Source organism: Tamandua tetradactyla, chromosome 13 (genome assembly GCF_023851605.1).
Source record: "Tamandua tetradactyla isolate mTamTet1 chromosome 13, mTamTet1.pri, whole genome shotgun sequence".
NCBI classification, from domain to species: Eukaryota; Metazoa; Chordata; class Mammalia; order Pilosa; family Myrmecophagidae; genus Tamandua; species Tamandua tetradactyla.
The window spans coordinates 63,382,752-63,405,952 of NC_135339.1; the positions used below are offsets into that span (position 1 = coordinate 63,382,752).

General features: G+C 37.6%; 1 protein-coding gene and 1 long non-coding RNA gene across 7 annotated transcripts in view; one reads left to right on the forward strand and one right to left on the reverse strand.

Moving 5' to 3' along the window:
- The window catches only part of FBXW4 (F-box and WD repeat domain containing 4), a 173,053-nt gene extending 169,503 nt beyond the window's left edge, over window positions 1-3,550 (reverse strand). For 4 of the 6 annotated variants that reach the window (XR_013161703.1, XR_013161702.1, XM_077125796.1 and 1 more), the window contains exon 1: window positions 2,751-3,550. Coding sequence is in view for 4 of the 6 variants with exons in the window: in XM_077125796.1 (XP_076981911.1) it covers window positions 2,751-3,529 (779 nt within the window). In the remaining 2 variants the exon portion in view is untranslated. The remainder of the gene's footprint in view (window positions 1-2,750) is intronic. The other 2 variants (XM_077125795.1, XM_077125797.1) reach the window with 2 other exon arrangements.
- Window positions 2,697-9,659, forward strand: LOC143654189 (uncharacterized). Its single transcript, XR_013161704.1, has 3 exons — window positions 2,697-2,884; window positions 4,107-4,213; window positions 6,230-9,659. It is a non-coding gene; the product is annotated as an uncharacterized LOC143654189 (long non-coding RNA).
- Window positions 9,660-23,201: the final 13,542 nt, after the last annotated feature.

Consider the following 23,201-nt stretch of genomic DNA (forward strand, 5'->3'; position numbering starts at 1 on the left):
TAAATAATAAAGTCATAATTTCACTTCACAGGCTCAGAGCATTTTACACTATAAACTCTTCCATTTTGCTGTTGTTATTGCTAAGAGAATGCAGCTCATCCCCACTCTCTCTCCTTTAGAGCATTTTGAAAAGAAAAGAAAAATGAACATCAATTATTTTGTTCATTCATTCATTCTCCATAAGGAGGTAGCACCAAACTTTGCTTTGGATGGCTTGGGTCCCAGTCATTTTCTCTCTTAGGTCAATGGATACCTTCTTTGAAAGAGGACTTTCTTATTAAGAAGGTAGAGAAAAGTACTATTTTTTCAGGGGACAAGCCTGGTGTGCCCAAAAAATCCCAAAGAATCATTATCATCAATCAAGCAACATATTGTCATTGTTGATGATAATGATTCCTGTTTTTATTAATAAAGCAGTTAAGCAAAATGATCAGGTTCAAGAAAAGATTTGCAAAAGATTATAGTAATCTTGTACATCATCAATACCCAGTTGGAAAACATACTGAAAAAGAGATTGCAAATAAAAACAAAATGCAAAACATATTTAGAAATACTTAGGAATAAGTGTAACAGCTATATGAGAAGTTTTTATAATGAAAACTTTAGAAAAGACACAGAAATTTTTTTTTGGGGGGGTGGTAAGAGTAGTAATGAGACATACCAAAATAATCTAACAAGGATAGTCTAACCATTACACAATAGACTTTATATAAAAGCAATAAAATTAAAAATAGTATGGAAATGGAAAAATAGATCAATAAAACAAAATGGAGAGTTAAGATTTAAATCATACATAGATGTAAACTTAACATATGACAAAGTAAGCTTTCTAAAACAAAGAAGGGGGCAGTCATTGTGGCTCAGTAGACAGAGATCTCACCTGCCATGCCAGAGAGCCGGGTTTGAGTCCCCATGCCTGCCAATGCAAAAAAAAAAGAAAAGAAAGAAATCCCTTTTAAAACAAAGGGAGAGAGAACACATTTAACAGAAGAAGTAACAATGAGAGCCATTTAGAAAAAAAATAAAATTCACCCTTACACCAAAACAAAAATGAGATTAACGAAAACGTTAATTAATAAAAAAAATCAAATGATCAGGAAATCAGTCAAAATAATTATCAGGTCTGTGAAGGAATTTTAAATAACCCAGCTTTGAAAATAAGAGAGGAGAAGAATCATAAAAGATCAACAGATTTTAATAGATTAAAGTGTAAAACTTCTATAGGATAAAAACAGTAAAGAAAACACAAATGACTAGGAAAAATATCTGCATCAAAGATGACAGACTAAGAGCCACGGGATTTCAAATTTATAAGAAAAACATTAAGAGCAACAACTCAGAACAGATAATCTCTCAGGTGAAACAAACATATGGGAGAGTATTTATCCTGGCCAGTGGTAAAAGAAATGCAAAGCAACACAAGTTTGAAATACTATTATATGCCCACTAAAGTGGCAAAGATTTTTTAAAATTCTCACATGAAATTGATTCAATCATTCTATGCTAGTGTCACTGTAACCTAGTACAACCCCTTTGCTTTGAAAGCATAACCTTTGCTCCTAAAGCCAATCTTGGGAATTTATTCCAATGACCTAATCCAAAAAGACATATGTGTTGAATGGTATGTGAAATATATTTCAATAAAGTTGTTACCCAAAAATGCACTAAATTTTTCATTTCACAGTTATCTTCAATGGCAAAAAAAATGAACACAACATAAAAGTCTAATATTAGAGGAATTTTTTAAAATCTCATTACCATACTATCTACAAACATTTATTATGCACCTATTTTTAGGATCCATAAGATAGCAATTATGGGGTCAAGGGGGAGTGTGCAAAGAAAAGTCATTCTTAAAAATGAGAACAGCTGTCTTGAGATGATGGCATTATGGCTTTTTATCTTTATAAAACTTGTAATGTTATTATACTGCACTCCCTCTACTCTGAGAATGAATAAGACGTAATTTGAAAGCTTTTACTCCCCCAACTCCCTTTTTTTTTCCCTCCCTATATAGCAGCTAGGTGAGTTCAGTAAAGTTTTTCATTCACAGGTCTCAGACCCTACCAAAAACAGGTCAAATCTGCAATACGGTCCCTTTGTACAGTCTAGACTTAACCCAGCATCCTGCCTCAAGCAAGCATTCTTTTTCATATATTTCTGCCCAGTATAAAGTCATAACCTGTGCCTGGCACCTGGGCCAAAGTCCTTCTTTTCGGGTCTGAGCCCTCTGGCAATACTTCAGGCATCAGTTTTTTCCATATTCGATTTTATCTGAGCGTTGGTGATTTTATTGTGAGCGGGTGGGAAGGATGATAATCCAGGAAAGTATTCTCATAGACCACGAAGCGGATGTGCGTCCTACACCAGGAATGGAGGAGGCCTCCAAAGCATGAGGGATCCACAGACCAGCCTGACTCCTTTGGAACTAAGGAAGCCCAGACAAACGTCTGCGAAAAGACACACAAAGCTGAAGGAAGCGCTTAAGACGGCTAATTGTGAGGAGCCACCCATGGGAGTGGGTGCTGCCTCAAGGATGCTCTCGGGAAGCTTCCTCAGATGGGGGAACCTCAGAGTGGAGGGCACTGGGATCCCCCAGAGTATCGGGGAGGGGTCTCGATGGAGATCGAGTCTGAGCCTCAGAATTCGGCTGTGACACCGCCCCAGGCAGACCAGGCCGCGGCGCCCCGCCCTTTCCCGGGATACGGGCCGGCCCGGGGCGGGGAGCGGGCGGGCAAGCGGGCGCTTACAAGTCGGTGCCGAGCCGCGTGAAGCCGGTGTTGAGCGAGGCCCGGGCTATCCGGCGCCAGAGCAGGTCGCAGCTGGTGAAGCGCCGCAGCCATCGACACACCTGGGCCAGGCGGCCGAGAGCCCGCATGTCCAGGTAGGAACAGATGAGCAGCAGTAGCTCCTCCGGCAGGCGCCAGAGCGCGGGCCCCGAAGCTGAGCGGGAGGGCTGCTCTCCAGCCGCGGCCGCCTCCTCCTCGGCTGCTGCCGCCGCCATGTCCGCCCCTGTACCTGCGTTGCGGCTCCACGCCTGAACCCCTCGTCCCTGTGCTCTCCTCGGCCTTGCGTCCTCCCGACGCCCAGTCCTGACCCTCCTTTCCACCTCCTTCCCATCCCCTCTTCCTTTTGCCTCCTTGCTTGCCCCTGCGCTCCCCTCATTTCCCTTTATTGTCCCCCTTGCCCTTTCCTCCACGCTTCCGCCTCCCCCTCCTTCCCGCCCCTGCTCTGCCTTCGCTCCCGCCTCAGCCCCAGGCCCCGCTGCCTCCTTAGCCTCCGGCCCTGGCTTCCCTTCCGCCCCGCTTCCTCTTCCGCCTTGCCCTACGCCAGCTTTTTCTTTCCCCTTCTTTCGCTTCCCCCTCACGACCCTCCCTTCCTGCAGTTTCCTCGCTTCCCCGCCCTCGCCCTCTCCGGGCCCGCCGTTCCCGGGGAGCCCAGAGCGGCCCTGGCTGCCCATAAGCGGCCGCGGGGCCGGTGCGACACGGAGCGCAGCCCGAGCAGCTACCGCGGGAGGAGGCGACACCATGTCGGGCCGGGTCACATGGGGCGGCACGGGCCGAGGCCTGGGCCCGCCCCTCACACCCGCAGCCGTGGAGCCGCCTTGGGTGCAGGTGTGCGACCAGGTCGGAGAGCAAACTCCCATCCCCTGGGCCACCAGCAGCTCTCGTTGTAAGCACATGCATTCATTCATCAAGTGTGTCGGGAGGCCCGCCAAAGGCCTGGCCTAAAGTCACCAGAGGAGCCACCTTCTTCAAGAAAGCGCCTAAGTCGAGTCTCTGTCCTCAAGAAGCACCTAGTCGGGTGGCCTTCCCCTTTCCGGAGCCCTCTTCTTCCTCAAGTGAAACCTCTTTCCACAGGATATTTACCAGGTCCCCACTAAACTGCAGTCCTAGAAGTCAGCAGGTTTAATCGCCAGGTTTACCAACCAGGATCTTGGCAATGAAACTTGTGTTTTAGACATATTCTGGGAGGTTGCAGTCCTGAGTTCTTAACTTCCAATATAGTCATTTATCTGGAAATGGCAAATAATTATCACCCGAATGCAAACTGATTCCCCAAGGACATTCAAGACTCCTTGCCCTTATCACCTTTTACATTCACAGGAGCACCAATCTGAAGACAGAGCTAAGAGACACCTACTGTGCCGTCCAACACTAGCTGCACATGACTACTGAGCATTTGAAGCCTGGAGTCCAAATTGCCATGTGCTGTAAGCATGAAATAGACACCAAATTTTGAAAACATGTATAAGAAAGGAATGTAAAATATCTCAATTTTAAATTGATTACATGTTGCAGTGATAATATTTTGGATATATTGGGCTAAATAAAAGATATATTGTATTGGAGCTACTAGAAAATTTAATATTACACGTGACATAATATTTGTGACTCACATTTTCCTCTTGGCCTGCCCTGGCAGTAAAATTGTGAGGGAGAGAAGATGTCCAGTCCAAGTGTGTATCTTATATTCCAAGCCCCAGATAGGAAGGGTTTGGGGTTTTCTTTTGTATTTATCTACATCTTAAGACCCATTTTCAGGAAGTAGGAATGGATAAGCAGCAACTCTGAAAATTATTCAACACCTAGCATAGTCAAAGAGAAACCTGAGGAAGCAACTAGATTTTATTATGGTGCTGTAGAAGTGTGGTGTAACAAGGTCAGACCGGAATCTGGCTTTACCCTAGAATTACTTTTTGATCTTAGCAAAACAACAACAAAAAAATCCCACCTATCTTGGCCTTTTAGTGTTCTCAGTCTGTAGTGGAGATAATGCCTCTGCCTTACTTTCGAGGGATAAATGAGATGATCCCTGTAAAATGCTTTGAACTTCTCTAAGAAAATTCTCAATAATAGTTACAGGTCAAATCCTGTTACAAAAAATACACTTACCAAAAAAGAAAAAGAAACCTACAACAAAGGCTTTGTGTAAAAAACGATTCTAAACTCCTGACAGTGGGTTACTTATTAAAAGCAATACTTGATACACTGCAGTACAAAGATTTTAGACCATCTCTTAGAGATCATTATAAAGAAATTTACTTATTCACAGGAAGACTCATGAGGTGAGAACCCATCAAAGTGAGGTGATATCATGAATTCAATATTTATTGATCTTGCTACATTTGTATACTGTGAGCCATTCTGGAAGTGGAGACAGAAATGAATACAGCATATGTATGGGTCATGCATCTTGTGTTGATTTGTGTAAAACCCATTGGCAATTTTTTACTGTTTAACTATTTTTTAATTGTTCCTTTACATATAGTAAAGCTGAGTAGTTCATCCACATTGTACCTAGTTTTTATATGGGGACTTGAAGGCACAGAAAATTTTTTATTTAACCCAACTTAAATCAGGAATAAAATTCACAAATACAAAAATACAACTCATTCATTACCCGTTGTTGCCTTTATTGATTAAATTAAATTAAACCATCATTTAAAAACATCAAGTCACTCCCTTTCATACCCAAACTAAAGATCAGATGAACTGCTTGAGGTAAAATTTATGGCTTAATAATTTCAAAAAAAAAAAAAACAGAGTACTTAGCATGCAGGGAGAAAAGCAAAGCCAAAATGGAAAATTCGTAAATATTATGTTATTTAGTGGTAATGTGTGCCCGTAAATTCCTGAGCATTCAAAACAACCAAATGAAACTACAATTTAGCATCAGCTTAGAGAAGCAGCTAGAATTTTTCAAGTCTCTCTCCCCTTGACCCTGCCCCAACAAAATAAAGTCTCAGTTGGGGGTTAAACCAAACTTGGAAAAACTGCATAACAAAAAAACAATCACTTTAAAAAAAAATTTTTTTTTTTTGAATGGGAAGTTAATTCTTAATTGGTACAGAGTTTCTGTTTTGATGAAATGCAAGTTTTCCACTAAGCATTGCTGCCACATACTGGAGTATGACAGTTGTCCTAAGAAAAAGCACTTGTGTGACTGGCCTGAATCAGTTGCATGGGAAATCATTTTTTCATGAATGACTGGCAGACAAATGAGGCTTATTCAGACTTGAGTCGATAGTCAATGTTTTTCTTGAAAATTAATGAAGTGTGCCTGCCACTCTTGCCAGTGATAAAATTTAAGTTTTTGAAAATTAGAATTCTGGAAAACTTGTATTTGTCACAGTGAGCATGACACCTTCTGAATAAGCAACAACTTTTCTGATGAGATTGGTGGTGAAATTAATGAATGTGTTTTTTTTTTTTTTTGACGCTTTAAGGAAACTTGGATAATTCAGCGAAAGAATATTTTCCTAATTACCTGTGGGTAAAAGAGCCATTCACAGTGCAAGACGACCAGTGGATTTTAATGTGAAAGTATAGAAGAATTTCACTAATAAGATTCCAGATTCCACACTGCCACTAATCTTTATAAACTACTACTTGTTGAGTTTTGGTCTAGTATCAAAGAAGAAAATCCTCAGCATTTGTAAAGTTATTAAACTCCATTTTCCAACTATGGGTCTGGATGAAGTGGGATTTTTCTTCATATACTTCCACCAAAACAACATATTAAAACACACTGAATGCTGAAGCAGATGTGAGAAGTTAGCCGTCTAACATTGTCAGACATTAAAACTGTGAAAGAATGCAGTTCTTGTCATGAGATTTCTCTTTGTTTTGGAGAAAAGTTTTTTTCTTAAACAATAGGTTATTTGTTTAAACATGTAATATGTTTATTATTATTTTGAATTAATGGATAAATATTTTTTTAATTAAAAAGAAATTCCTGACATTGCCAGAGGCTCTGGTCTCTAGGTGGACAACAAATTACTTTTTTTTTCCTTTAAATCTTCATATTCATTTCACTTTCATGTCTCACGTTATTCTGAATCTAAAATTCTGGGTTGGCAGGTTTGTTGTTTGTTGCTTGGTTTGTCTTCTTACTTACTGAACTTCAAAATACAGTTAAACCCTCTTCTGATTTGCATGCTTTCTAATGATAGACCGTCAGTCATTCAAATTACTGTTTTGCAATCTGTAAAATGTCCAGGATTTTATTGGCTGTTTTCAAGATTTTGTCTTTATCTTTGGTTTTCAGCAGTTTGATTCTTATACACACGTAGGCTTTGCTGTGTTCAGATTCATCCTGTTCGGGTTTTGCTAAATTTCTTTAATTTATAAATTTGTATCTGTCCCCAAATTGGGTCGTTTTTTGGCCATTATTTCTTCAAGTAATGTGCCATTCCCATTCTCTCTAAACTCTTCTTCTAGGAAACTTCCCAAATCTTCTCTCTTTAGAAATTGTCGCACAGGTTCCTCAGGTGCTGATCATTGTTTAAAATATATCTTTTCTCTCGCCTAGTTGGAGAATTTCTATTGATTTACTTTTAAGTTCACTGACTTCCCCCTACCCCATCATCTCCATTATTCTATTTACCCTTCCAGTTGAATTTTTATTATAAATAATAATTTTTTCAGTATCAGAATTTACATGTTTAATTTTTATATTTTCCTTTTCTTCGCTGAAGTTTGTTATCTTTTTACTCACTATTTTTTCTTTACCTTGCTGAGTATAGAGTATTGCTTTTGATGTATTTTATAATTGAAAACATGTTTTTTTTCTTTTTTACATGTGTGGTTACTAGGAACCGAACCAGGCGAGAATTCCACCTGCTGAGCCACAATCACACTGCCCTATTGAAAACATGCTTGCAAACTAAGTGAAAAGCGTTACCTCATTTTAAGAAAAATAAATTCTTGGCTACTAGTAATATTTGGGCATGTTTCTCCACTTTTTTATCAAATAGAATAATTTGTACTGCTCTGATTTGAAGTCAGTGAAAATAGCTTGTATGGGAAAGATTAGGAGACAAGCATCTTTGACTTCTGATTGTTTCAATTATTTAGGATGGGATGGCATTGGGTTACCTAGTAAGAATATATAAAATATATTCAAAGATCATTTTAAATGATAAAGATCAAGAGAGCGAAAAGTAAATGTCAAAAAATACACATTGAAGTTCTCCTTATAACGTAAAAAGTGAATAGAAGCTAAATGTCTACATAGATTTACCCTTTCAAAATAATATTATACAGGGCGGGTCACAGTGGCTCAGCAGGCAGAGTTCTCACCTGCCATGCTGGAGACCCAGGTTCGATTCCCACTGCCTGCACATGCCAAAAAAAAAATATATATATACAGGCTTTTTAAAAAGATAAAGGGAATATGAATACCTACAAACAATTGTTATGATGTACGAAAAAATCTAAAAAGTAGAATATAAAATTCCATCTACAACCATGTAAAATTATGTCAACAGATGGATGAGGACTAACAGAAAACTGTAAGAATAGAAATTGTTTTTGATCTGTTGGGAATATAAATTGTGATGAAATTGGTATCTTTCAGGTTCTGTAAATATAATATTGATTGTGTAATAAAATATCTAGTTGCACTTAACACTTTTTTTTTTCAAGTATTTGCAAAGTCCCCTTTTGGGAAAGGTGACAACGGGGAAAAATTCAAGTTCCCCAAGTTGAATTCTTGATATTCTCACAAGCAGTGTGGGAAACCAAAGCTATAGGCTGAGCCCCCAGTCTTGGGGTTTGTTCATATGAAACTTAACCCCACTAAGGATAGGTCAAGCCTACTTAAAATTAGGCCTAAGAGTCACCCCCAAGAGAACCTCTTTAGTTGCTCAGATGTGGCTTCTCTCTCCAGCCAACACAACAACCAAACTCACCACCCTCCCCCTCTCTACGTGGGACATGACTCCCAGGGGTATGGACTTTCCTGGCAAGGTGGGACAGAAATCCTAGAATGAGCTGAGACTCTGCATCAAGGGATTGAGAAAACCACTAGAATGAGCTGAGACTCAGCATCAAAGGATTGAGAAAACCTTCTTGACCAAAAGGGGGAAGAGGGAAATGAGACAAAGTGTCAATGGCTGAGAGATTCCAAACAGAGTAGAGAGGTTATCCTGGAGGTTATTCTTATGCATTAAGTAGATATCACCTTGTTATTCAAGATGTAATGGGAGAGGCTGGAGGGAACTGCCTGAAAATATAGAGCTGTGTTCCAGTAGCCATGTTTCTTGAAGATGATTGTATAATGATATAGCTTTCACAATGTGACTGTGTGATTGTGAAAACCTTGTGTCTGATGTTCCTTTTATCTACCTTGTCAACAGTCGAGTAGAACATATGGAATAAAAAGAAATAATAGGGGGAACAAATGTTAAAATAAATTTAGTTTGAAATGCTAGTGATCAATGAGAGGGAGGGGTAAGGGGTATAGTATGTATAAATTTTTTTTCTGTTTTCGTTTTATTTCTTTTGAAAAAAAGAAAAAACTTTTTTTTATAATTTTGGAATGAGAAGTTAATGCTTAATTGATACAGAATTTCTGTTTAGGGTGATGGAAAAGTCTTGGTAATATGGTGCCGATGGTAGCGTAACATTGTGAATGTAATTAACACCATTGAATTGTATATACTTGAATATGGTAAAAATGGGAAATTTTATGTTGTATATATATTTACAGAATAAAAAATTTAAACTCATATAACTTTATAACACAAAAGTAAACCCTAATTAACTATGGACTTTAATTAATAATAAATTTATAATAATTTTGGTTCATCAGTTGTAATAAATGTATAACACTAATGCAAAATGTTAATAAAAGGGAAAACTAGGGGAGAATAAATGGGAACTTTCTGCGTGATTTTTTCTATAAACTTACAACTTCTTCTAAAACATGATAATAATTATTATTTTTTAATGCTATGGGGCAGGGGTCATTTCATTCTTTTTCCATGTGAGAATCCCCTTATTGCAGCACCATTTTTGCTGAATATTTGTTTGTTTGGTTTTTCGTTTATTTGTTTGTTTGGGAAGTACATGGGCCAGGAATCGAATCCAGGTCTCCTGTATGGCAGGTGAGAATTCTACCACTGAGCTATCATTGCACCCCCCGTAAAACATAATTATTTTTAAAAGTAAAAAAAAAAAGAGAGAGAGAAAAAGTGTTTTCTTTTTTTTTTTTTTTTTTGGAATACAGTATTTAAAAAAATCAACTGTGCCTGAAAAAGTGGATGTGTGGCAAAAATAAATGTATATCTTCCTGGAGAACCTGAAGAGCATTTTACTATCAAAAACTGTAAATATATTACTAGCTAGGGGAAAAAAGGAAGGTAGAAAGAGTGGATTGATCGGCCTTCAGAATATCTTTTAAGAAAAGTCATCAGCTCCTTTGAAATTAACGGAACCTGATACCAAACCCAGGAGCCATCATGAAATAATGTGGAGTAAAATTTACCTTTGTTTTTAGAAAGCTTTTCACTTAATTTTATTTTAATTGTAGATTAATATACAAACTGAAAATGCTGAACTGCTTTAAACTTAGTATGCAAAAAAATATGGATTTCACAATATAATAAAACTTCAGTCAATATGAATTTCATATTGGGTTTTTAGAAACACTAACAGTTTACTTTTTTAAAGAGGATTGGCCCTTTTTTTTTAAAGAAGTTTTTAAAGTACAGATATAACATTCTTTTGTGTTACCATGTCCATGTCAGTGACATGCATAGTGGTAATTTTTGCTGTTACAGGTAATACTTAATGTGTGTTTGGGATTCTAAAAAATCTAGGAGTACTGTGTTCTGGCCATTGTTATAGACACAGGTGGCAGAATCTCAGACAGGAGCCCATTCCCATGTCATGTACATGGCACCAGCCCACACATTGGTTAAACCCTCAGTGTGCCAGCCTTTAACTTTAGGAATAGGCACATTAAACAGGGGAATTATTCTCAGATAAATGAGAAAGAGATTATTTTGTAAATTACCGTTTTTAACATGATACGTTGGCTTATATGCTCACCATTATTCCTTTATAATAATAAAAGCTCATGTTTATTGAATACTTCCTGTATGTTTGGCCTTATCATAAAAAGCTTTCCATGTATTGTCACTCATTTCTCTCAGCAACCCCATGAGGAAGATACGATTATTAAACCCTTTTGGCAGAAGATAAAACCAAGGCCTGTGGTTACATGTTACTAAGTGGCAGAGCAGGTAGTAAATCCTTATGACTAATAAAGACACATCTGATATTACCCTTTACCTCTGATCATCAAATAGTTCTAGTATCTAAATAAAAGCTGCTTCTAAGCGAAAAATTAGCTCCTGTTCTTATCTCAGTTCCTTTCAAGAGTTAATCATGTCGACCCTCACCTCTTAATGCTTTTCATAATCTAATGCAAAATTTTAAAGGGATTTGTAGGTATTAATAAATCTTACAAAGAAACATTTAACTAAAGTTCAGTAATTCCTTCATTTTCCTTCAGCTTCATTTTCTGCTGTTAAATTTAAGTAACAGGGCGGGCCGCGGTGGCTCAGCGGGCAAGGTGCTTGCCTGCTATGCCGGAGGACCTCGGTTCGATTCCCGGCCCCAGCCCATGTAACAAAAACGGAGAAACAAAATACAATAAAACAAGAAAATGTTTAAAAGATGTTTCCCTTTCTTCCTCCCTTCCTTCCTTCTATCCTTCCTTCTTTCTCTCTGTCTTTCCTTTAAAAAAAAAAAAAAAAAAAAAAAAAAAAAATTTAAGTAACAATGTATGTATGATAAATATTCCATGACCCCTTTCTCTGTAAATTTACCTCTATCTGCAAAAATACAAAGATTTTGTAGAATGATGTTATTTTTAGGTGATAGAATTTTTGGATTTTACTTTGTACTTTTCTCTATTGCTTTTTTTTTTTTTTTTTAAATAAGAAGCATCTATCACCTTTAGAAAATCAGTGAAACCTTTCAAAAGAAGAAAAGAGTTATAAGTCTAAACACACCATACATAAGAAAGCTGGAGATTTGCAGCCCAGATCACTGCCAGAGTTTTTAACTAGCCACCCCAATTTTTTATTTTTTGTTTATTATTCTATTTAAAATGTTTATCACGTAATAGTAAAATAAAAGGATGAGTTTGGGTATTAGAAAGAGAAAAAATGAGGCCTCAAGTGAATGCTGAACCATTAAGCATTTGAGCTTCTCATAAATAGAGGAGAAGAATCTAAAATATTTTTCAGAAATAATGTCAGGTCAGTGGTTTACATTCTTAAATCCTGTTAGAAACACTGCTAAACTTTGGTCTGTTTTTATATGAATCCACCTTCTTTGCCAAATTTAGTGATAAAATATTTTTATTTCATATAAAACAATATAAAGCTAATGCTGTTTAAAAAGTTATTTAATATAGAAAAGACTGGAAAGAAACTACTTTTATTTCTAGTAAAATACTAGAAATGGTTGTTTATGAAAGGTAGAATTATAGGTAGTTCTTTTTGTTGCTGTTTTACATTTTTCTGCATTTTCTAAGTTTTCTGCAGTGAGCATGTATTAAATAGATAATCAGGGTTTTTTTTTTGTTTTGGGGTGTTTTTTTTTTTTACATGGGCAGGCACCAGGAATTGAACCTGGGTCTCAGGCATGGCAGACGAGAATTCTGCCTGCTAGAGCCACTGTCACACCACCCCAATAATCAGTTTTTTAAAAAAGAAAAAACCTAAGAGATTTTTAAAAGTTCATCTTACAAATCTCCTTGCAAAAGAATTGCAAATAATTTATGTAGATGCTTAACCTCAAAGTGTTGGAGCATGACTCCCCACTTCTTAGGTGTCAGCGGCACATAGTGACTTCCTCCTGAAGAGTGCAGCAGGGAAAGGGGAGGGAAAGAGTAACTTTACAATGGAGAAACCTGACAAACACTACCTCAGCCAGGCGATCACGGTCAACATCACCAGTGGTGTCAGACTGATAATATGTAGCTTTGATATAATGTGATGGCAGTGGTACTTTACCTCTGAGATCTTCCTTCAAAAATCCCATAAGCATAGTCTAATCATGAGAAAAATGCCAGGCTAATCCAAATTAAAGAACATTCTTCAAAATACCTGCCCAGTTCTCCTCAAAACTATCAAAGTCACCAAAAATAAGGGAAGTCCAAGAAACAGTCACAGCCAAGAGGAGCCAAAGGGAGCATAACTAAATGTAATATGGTATCCTGGAGAGGATCCTAGAACAGAGAAAGGACATCAGGTAAAAACAAAGGAAATGTGAATGAAGTGTGGGTTTCACTTAATATCAGCATATCAGTATTGGCTCATTCACAGTTACAAATGTACTACAGTAAGGTAAAATGTTAATAATGGTGGAAACTGGTTATGGAGTATGTGGGAACTCTATATCATCTTTGCAACTTCTCTGTAAATCTGAAACTTCTAAAAATAAAACTTATTGTTTAAAAAGTTCACTTTAGCCTTTTATAAAAAATTTACTAATGTACATGAAAGTCAATCTGAGTTACACAGATTCATGATATTATGAAATCCTATCCTGTCATCCCAAATGCAAACAAAAAGTCAAAATAATGCCCAACAAAAAGTAAACCTCTACTTAAGGTTTCTAAGTCTTCCAAATTAACAGCTATACTAAAAAGATTCATTTTCCAAAGGATTGGATAATATCATGCCAAGACACTGTCCTGACTTTGCAACCATGAGAAAAGAGGCATTTTCAATCACCAATTTTTATATACATTCCATATGTGTTAAGTTCTATATATATATATATCATGTAAATACACACACACACACATATATATAATTTAAGGCCCATATGTCTATAATAGTAAGAAGAGCAAGTAAGGGGAAACAGAAATAGAAAATGTAACTTTCTGAGGGGAAAAAAACAGGTTTCCAGGAGGTTTGTCAGTTAAGCAATGCTATAATTAGGTAATCTGCTAAAGTAAGTTCCTGTATTGCCATGTGGCATCAGAATTTAATTTGATTTTTCTGGTCTTTGCCAGTCAAAAGACCAAGTAATCTGGCAACGGATGATGAAAGGTACAAAACTTGAAGATGAAGGGAATTAAAAAAACTTGTGAAATTTTCATGACCACCTAGGGGTTTCTTAAATTGCTTTCAGATTCTGGTTCTTTATTAAAAAAAAAAATTATCTTAAGCATCTTCAGTTCTTCCATAAGGAAGTGCCAGGTTGAATATAAAATTCTTATTTCTGATTGTAGAATTATTAATACTATTTAATATTGTCTAACTTCAAGTAAATATTTTCATTTAAGACATCCATAACACTGAATGAACCCACAGGATACAATTTATCTTGTCCTAGTTCTGGGTCTTGTTATAAACATCAAAGACAACTTTTCTGGAGTATCATTCAATTACATTATTTTGAACAGATGATGAGTTGTATTCAGTTGTTAAATAAAAACATAAGTTTGGATGTGAGTGGAAAAGGGATAGGTCTTATTTGATTTTTTTTTGCAGGGGGGCTTGTACTGTAGTAAAACTACACACACACACACACACACACACACACTAAGTAAAAAGCAATTATGCCCTTTGAACCAAAATGTAACTGTTATCCTTTAAGAAACTGTGACACTGCTTCCAAAAAAGTTAAATACTCTACATAGTGTGCTCTTCCCCCTTTATTATAGCAGCATTTCAGACACAGATAGAGAGATGAATGAGAAAAATCCCCTATATTTAAAATCCACCATGGAGAGAATAGAAGGAAGAAGTTTAAGCCAGCCCCTGAGAATTTTCCCGGGTTCAGTAGATTCACCTGGAAACAAGAAGTGTAGCTTGAGCTTTTCTCCTTTTAGCAATGTAAGCTCTGGTTAGAGAAGTTTCCAAACACTTTGAGCTTAGTGAGACCACCTGCTCCTAACACAGGACAATGGCTACCAGACCGCCAACTCTGTTGCTTCCAGTCAACACCAGCTCTCCTTCACAACAAATAGCAGGTTTTTCACTAGAAGAATTTCCCAATAAAAGAATAGCAAAGAAAGCCAGGAGAACTTCATAAATTAGGAGAAAAATGGGCAAATTAAAAAGCTGAAATTAAAGTCAGTCTGATAATAGAACCAAAAATTAATCATAATAGATGTCTTACCCTTGGTGAGATACAGTTAAGATTTTTCAGTCCTCAACTTGGCAAGTGTGTGGGCCTCTTTTTACTATGGAGCTACCAAGAAGTACAGAACGTTTGTCCAAGTGTTCATGCATTATTAAGCATGCCAAGTCAGAGGATGTGTGGCACACTTGGGAAATTTATAATCTATAAATTTATCAAAATCTATAATCTATCAAAACCCCCATTTCTTGAACCCTTCAACAAAAGGAGAGGAATCACAATGGCCAGGCCCCACAGCTTGCCTCATTCTACCAGAAGAGGTCAACCCAAAGTTCCAGTTTCCCTGATTTGAGTCCTTAGTCATCTATGAGGTAGCATGTTAAAGTGGTGCTTAATCAAAAGTGTATAAAGCAGCTTCTCCTCCTTTGGAGAATGCCGGCACTCATCTTCCATTGAGCGTGTGCTTTCTCTACACATTAAGTTTTGAGCGGTACACACTGGCTAGTCTTTGGATTCTTTGGCTGTACACACTGGCTAGTCTTTGGATTCTTTGGCTGTATACATTGAGTAGTCCTGGAGTTCTTTCCTGTGGCTGAGTTAAGAACTTTCAGTGCCAGCCCCTGGTCAAGGTCTCAACTTCTCTGAGAATTCCTGGGGCTCTCCAACATCCAGCAGAGAATTCCCCAGTCTCTCTGGCATCCAGAAGAGAGAATCCCTGAGGCTCTCTGGCATCCAACCAAAAAATCCTAGGGCTCTCCAGTATCCAGCCGAGAACTCCCAGGTTCTCTGGCAACAAGGTTATTAAACTCTTTTGCTGTTTAATAACAAAATTATTATTTTGTTATTTACTGACCAATCCTTGAATTCTTTCCTGTGACTGAGTCAAGAATCCTCACAGTGCCAGCCCTTGGTTGAGTTCTCCATTTCTCCGAGAAGTCCTGGAGCTGTTTGGCATCAGCTTGGCAACCATGAAGGTACTCAGCAGTGCCTCCTACAGCATGCAACAGAACATAGATCACCCACAAATGAATTGAACTCTGGGTGGCCACATCAATAACCAATGGTGCATCATCCAGACCAGTAGGCAACCTAATATTCACTGTCTCTCTAGACCCCAATCAGGGAGTATCTTCCATTGTGAGCATATAACTTACCTTAGCCTACCCCCTTGTTGGTCAGGGACATGCACTTTGGGGTATGTGGCCCCAGTACTAAGCTAAAAAGTGGAAATGAGCCTTTTCCACTCCCAGTTTCCTAACCTGTCATCCCAAACCAGAATAAAAGAGCAGGCCAGTTCCTAATCCCACTCCTAGCTATTACTGGGACTGGGGGAACTGTAGCTACTGGAGGTACAGAAATAGCCCGTGCAGAGAGGATGTACTATAATCTCTCCCTTGAACTATTCACTAGCATTGAATGAAGAGCCTCCATCTTCACCCTTCTTCAAACCCAAATAAGTTCATTAGCAAGTGTCATCCAAGGAGCCCTAGATGCCCTTATAGCATCCATAGAGGAGCATGTGCTTTCTTGGGAAAGGATTATTTTTATGTTATTCAGAGCTCAAAATGGCACAGAATATTAACTCCCTTTAAACCAGGCCACTCAGTTGTCCATTGAGTCCCAAAATCTTCTATTTAATTTATTTAAGTTTCTACCACCAGGGATAGGTGCCATTCTTCACTCTGTTCTTTTCTGTTTAATAGGGCTAGTCACGCTTGTTCTCCCTCTCTCTCTCTCTCTCTTTCTTTCTTTCTCTCTCTCTCTCTCTCTTTGTCTCTTCTCGCTCTCTCTCTCAACACTGTGCCTTGACAGTAATAGCATGAGTCAAGGTACAGATCGGACACCTTTATAAGACATCAACCGACATCCAAGGAGTCACACCAGAACAAGAACTATGCCAAAACCCCCATACCCTCCCAGAAGAATAGTTAGATATGATAGCCAGAGAATTCCACTTCCATTATAGGCAAGGACAATGCCCCCTCTGTCAGCAGGAAGTAGTTACAGAAGACTGAATTCCCTCCTTCAGCACCCTTTAAGATTAAGGGATAGAATTCTCTGAGAGGGGAATAAGCCAGGTTAGATAGGGAAGGAAGGAGGGGGAAATGACCTTAAAATCCATAAAAAAAAAAAAGTTCCTTTTGGCACACAAACACACCTAGTCCTCACATGGTTAGCCCTCACTCAGGTCGGCATCTGAAAAAAACCAATGAAAAGTGCATCTCATCAATCCCTCATTAGCATAGAAAGGAAAGGGCCCCTCCAAATACTTATAATACAAGGATCCTGACCTCAGACTGCTTCTCCTCCTTTGGAGAATCCCCGTACTCATCTTCCTTCTATTGTGAACTTTCACTATGCATTAAAGTTTTGAGCTGTTAAAAAAAAAGTCCATAAAGCAATAACATTTAATATTTAATAATATTTTGCAAGGTTAAGAGAATTAATATCAGCTATTAGAAAGTAATTCTCAATTCAGTATCCACTATTAGCCCATGTAGGAATCATTGATTTTTAAATATCTAAGTTGTTAGGTCATCTAGGTGGGACCCATATGGACACTGGCAACTATCAAGAAAGTAACTGAAAATCTTGGTCTCCTACAACTTCCATAATGTTTTAAAAAGCAATAAACCCATATCACTTTTGGTAATTTTAAAAGGTTTCAAATGGTTTTGAGTGTAAAACACAAAAATTTTTTCAAGAAACAACTATGTTACAATTAAAATAATTTTTCAACAGTACCCAAGACAGAGTCATAGAAACAACCTGAGAAGAAACATACCACTGACCAAGGACAGAAGCGTTTGAAATAGAAGTCTCAAACTATTTAAATAAATAATGGAACATCTATAAAATACAATAATAGGCCATTTTTTAAAAGAATTGGGAAAATTATATGCATTGTATGGAAGGATCTCTAATATACATTAAGTACAAAAAGAAAAGTGCAGAACAATGTATAATAAAATAAGCTGCCATTTGTGGGGGAAAAAACTGTGCCTGTGTTCTGTACCTGGGTACACCAAATATCTCTGGAAAGATACACAAAAACCTGATACCAGTGTTTACCACCAGTAAGTGGAACTGAGTAGATGAGGGACAGGGTTTCTCTTCACTAACAATTCCCTATCTTTTGAATTGTTAGTAATTTGTGTGTATTACCTATTAAAAATAAATTTTATCTCTAAGAAAGGAGACTCTCTAATAAGTGAGAGGGTGTACAGATTTTGCAAGATGCTTACGAGGATGTTAGAAGGTAGATAAAAATTAATACCCAAATTGTCAAAATATTATAATTACTGATAAAACGAAAAAGAATAAAGTCCATCCCACTGCATTTAATTAAGCAGTGATATGTTAGGAAAACAGTCTAAACAGGGAGAGAATATTGAAACTCCACTAAAAATTATAAAAAACAGAAAGAAAATCATTTATGAAATAAAGCCTTTACAATGTTGTAACTTCTTAATGAAACATTTAAATAAATTTTCAAATGAACGCCATCAGATCCAGAAATCAGCAAAATAATTTCAATTTCTTACAAGCCTAATACACACACACACACCCCCAAAAAGAAACACACATATATCCGTAAGCAACCTATGAAATCATTAATATAATTCTGGAACTTTATGGCTATTTTTCAGGGGTCATTCTTTGCATTTTTACTGCCCTAAAGTTACCTCTTCAAGTCACAGCAATGCAGATTGAGCTTTCTTTCTTTTTAGTTTTGTTTCCAACCAAATCTTTTGTACATTTCTGGAATTTAAACCACCTCAGTTACCGCTACTTATCTGAAACACCACTGCTTTGAGGGATTAAAGCAGGTTTCTTGTAATACACTTAGATCAAGAGTTTATCTGAGTTGAGAAGAATATCCTGTTTGAGTTGGTGATGGGGAATCTTTAATTATTCATTTATTTTTATTTTTATTTTTATTTATCTTGAGTTGTTTTGCTTCCCCTGAGAGCTGTAATCTTCAGCAAGTGATATTTTTAAAAAGCCCCAAACACACCACAAAACATTCCATGTGATTTTAACTCCTGAATGAGGTTGGGCTACCTGAGTGATTCTCTCTCTTCTCTTCTTTGGCAGAAAGGATTAGAAACCTCCACAGAACTTGCTCTCTATTAAAGTGGAGTGCTGTGCATTCATTGGCAAGAGGTGAATTGTTTTGAGATTACATGCGAAAGAGTGTGTGTGTTTCTTTGCCACATCAAAGACTTGGATGGAAGCAGTTCTGAGTATTGCCAGGGATGCAAGAATTGGTGCTAAAGTGATTAACAAAATTGCTTTCCTGCAAAAGAAGCACAAAACATTACCTAGGGATTAGAGGAGGAGAGGGCAAGATTAAAGGTGATGTTGAATTTTGGGTGGAATATCTTATCCATCTTTTTCAAATCATGCTTCAAGGATTCTGCGACCCCTCCTTAAGGAAAACCGAACAAATCAAAGTCTTGCTTTCTCAAGTTTTGTACACAGCGGTGCTGACAAGGTAAAATTAAAACCACTAATATAAGCAACACTCACCATGCGTCCTCCGTGTCTTTATTTCAAATTACAAATTTGTTCTGAATATTTTATTCAACACGGACCACCAGCTCCATTGAGCAGAGTATTTCACTTGTCATTGGTTTGTGTATCCACCCAATGGGCTTAAATGATAGTATTCATAGAATTTCTGGGGTTGCTTTGTTTTGATTCTATTTAATGTAGCATCTCTTTTTAAGTCAAAACTTTCATCTAGCCTAAATGTTAAAAAGGTCATAGAAACGATACTTAAAATAGCAAAAGAAAGACCATACAGCAAACCTCATAATTTCTAGTTTAGGAAATTATTTTGAGGCATATCTCTGAAATGCCCCATGACGATCTCTGTCACTTGCATATTTTTCATCTCCTTCCAAAACCTAATTCAGTCCTCACTTCTTCCAAGAAGTCCTCCTGACTTTGGTCTCTCAATCAGAGGCAGGCAGAAACATATAGGTATGTGCAAGTGTTTTGGGGTGAATACATTTCTTCCTCCTTGGCTTTTTCCTTTAAAACATTAAATCCAAAAATGAAATGAAACATGCATATCTGGATAGGTGGCAAAAATATGAAATTGAGTGAAATAAACAAAACAGATTCAGAACAGTGTAAACAGTTTGATACGATTTACAAAAAAAATAAAAACTCAGGTAATATTCTTATCTGCGAATCATATATATGAGTGTAAAACTACAAAAATAGAACACAATTATACATGTCAAATTCACGGTGGTGGCTGCCTCTGAGAAGGAGGCTGGGAAGTGAAATTGGGGGTGGTGGTAAAAGGGAATTTTAACTACATCTACAATGCTAATTTCTTTATAAAAAACATTTAGCTGAGATGATTCACTTAAGCATAGTCAGGGGATGTGAAGTGTCATTGAAATTCTTGTCTAAAAAGCACAACAGAAGTTTAAGATCTCATCTTTGTCCTCATGAGGTGTTCTTTAGAGTAATGGATAGATTTTTTTGTGTGTCAGGCCCTCGTTATGTCTTTCTAACCATAAAACCTGTTTCAAATGGATTAAATAATTCAGAATAGTCACTCTCTCATTTCCCACAACAACATTATCCTCACAAATTCATTTACAGCGGTGATGGAACTTTACCTTTGTGGGTGTTCTGTAAACGTGTGCGACATAACCAGGAGTCCTCAGTAAAAAAAGAATATATAGATGAATAGATAAATAAGCACTGTTTGCTGCCCTGCCCGCAACAGTTTGTGGGCGGTTTCACTCTGCAGCCTTTGTTTCCCCGGGTTGCCCATTTGACTTCTTCGTCTTCAGGGACTTATTTTAGAGCAATCTTTTTTTTTTTCTTTTTCTATCTGTCTTTCCCTTGGGGTCCCGTAAGGTCACTGGACATAAGATAGCTGTGAAATTTGACATTGTTCCGATTTAAATGCTTTACTCCAGCAAGTGCAAGACTGCGGATGCTTCAGTGCAGGGATTGCCACGGCCAGCCCGTTTCTGAGACTCGCCAGCCCTCCAGGCTTCAAAGCCTGCCATCCTTGATCTCACTAAAGAATGTTTTTGAATTCTATGTCCATCTAGTGGTTGCCTGCAAAGATCTACTTGGCTTTTTCTTTCTTCCTTTTCTTTCACACTTGATCAGTGAGATTCTGTTTGTGATGGGGGTTTTGCCCCCCTTGGTCTTTAATTCTTTCACAGGTGGTTTCAAAGTGTCTATCCTTAGCCACTGCTTTCTATAAACAAGCAGGAATTCATGCGCTGCAGTCGCCGATGGCTTTCCTCACCGGGCAATTCCCCTCTCACTTTGAAAATAGACTTGTTTTGTGGACAGTAAAGTACAGTTCTTTTTCACAGATGAGATTAGAGGCTTGAGGGAGAGGCCTTTTTGGTTTTGTGTTTTAAACTGGGGCGCCTTTGTTTTGTAACTCATTTTAGCAAATGCGAGAACTTTTACTTATTTCACACTCGGTTGTACCTTTGGTTAAGGAGGACGTGGCACCAAGTAGAAGGTGCTGGGAATTTGCTGATTTCCTCATTAATTCCAATATGTCCAGCAGCTCAAATGTAAGGTTAGGAGTTGAAGATGAGTTGGTGACAGGAACTAATGGTGTTGCGTATCCAAGGGATCAAATGAGATAAATTCTAATTAAGAATTGTGATGTGCCGGAGGGGTTGAAGTGTCTGTTTTATCATCTTCCTCCCCCCCCCCCCCCCGCCCCGCCCAGATGCTGAAAAAACACTTCCCAGATCTCAGTTTCCTTGATTTGAGGTTTTAGAAGGAATGGAATTCAATCCCTTATCTGTAGCAGTTGTCGGGGTTTAGATTTAAACTCCTCTGAATTCTGTAAGAAAAAAAAAAAAAAATAGAGGCCAAGTGTTATAACTTAGCTCCTAAGGCATCAACACTGTTAGGGTATATGTGTGTCCCGGGCCACCTTGGCCTCTAGGTAAATGGGGGCACACCCTAAATTAATATCTGAAAGCCACTGCCTTTGTTCCAAATTAAAATGGCAAACAATTTTAACATTTTTAAATATATTGCCTTTATAAATGTAATATGCCGTTTTAGAATCAATTTAGAAAACACAAATTGTGTTCAGGCAGCATTGCACATAATAACATGCAATATATAAAAAATATATAAACAATCTAAATGTCCATCAGTGGGAGATTGGCTAATTAAACTAACATTCATATTGTAGAATAATATGTAGTAATTAAAAAGAATGAAAGTGATCTGTATAGACTGACAAAAATATGTCTAAGAAGTATTATTGAATGAAGAGAAGAAACAAGTTGCAAAATAATATTACAGACATGATACGTACAAAATCATATATAAGTTAATTGGAATTGGGGAGGTAGTCTAAAGTTTTCTTTATAAGGAGTACGTATTTATGTAATTCTCATATAATTAAAAAATAATTTGTAAAAGATTCTAAAGACCAAATAAAAATAACTAAAAAGGAAAAAAAAAATCACGTGTAATCAGCCACCTAAATTAAAAATTAGCCTCAACAGTCACATATGTTCAGAAGGTGTAATTTGTTAATTCTAAATTCTGAGATTCTGAGCTTTTGTAGACAACTTGGTCTTTCACAGAAACTTCGGGTATTTATGTGACACCTGAGACTCAGAGTCACAGCTCTGAAGCTATGAAAGTCAGCAATACCCTGCACAGGAACGGTTTAAAAAGTTGAAAAAGTTATCAGACATCAAGTAGAGATATGAATGAAGCTGACCTGAATATTACTAAGGTGTATCAGAAGACTGGGTAAAGGATGATAGCGTCTATATCTTAAAACTGCAACTTCTATGTGAGACTAAAGGGAGAGATGTTTATTTGGAGCAAAATTTATATTTTGGGTAGGGCATTTCCTAATTTATCTTGTATGGTCAGTTTAGTTGAACCCCATAAGTACAAGGAATCTTAAATAGGGCATGAGATTTTTGTTGGTTTGTCCAGGTTAGTGTGATGCCCCGATAAATCCCAGAGTGATCTGGACAGTGAATAAGGAAATATTGCAGGGTCCCCTTAGGGGAATGGGGAGAAAGAAAAGATTCAACTTCAGCATTTGGAGAATTTCTGATACTCTCGCAAGCAGTGGGGAAAAGCAAATCAATAGGCCAAGCCCCCGATCTTGGAATTTACCCCTATGAAACTTATTCCCACAAATAATAGGCTAAGCCTACTTAAAATTAGGCCTAAGAGTCACCCCCAAAGAACCTCTTTTTGTTGCTCAGATGTGGCCTCTCTCTCTAAGCCAATACGCTAAGGGAACCCTCTGCCCTCCCCTCCTAC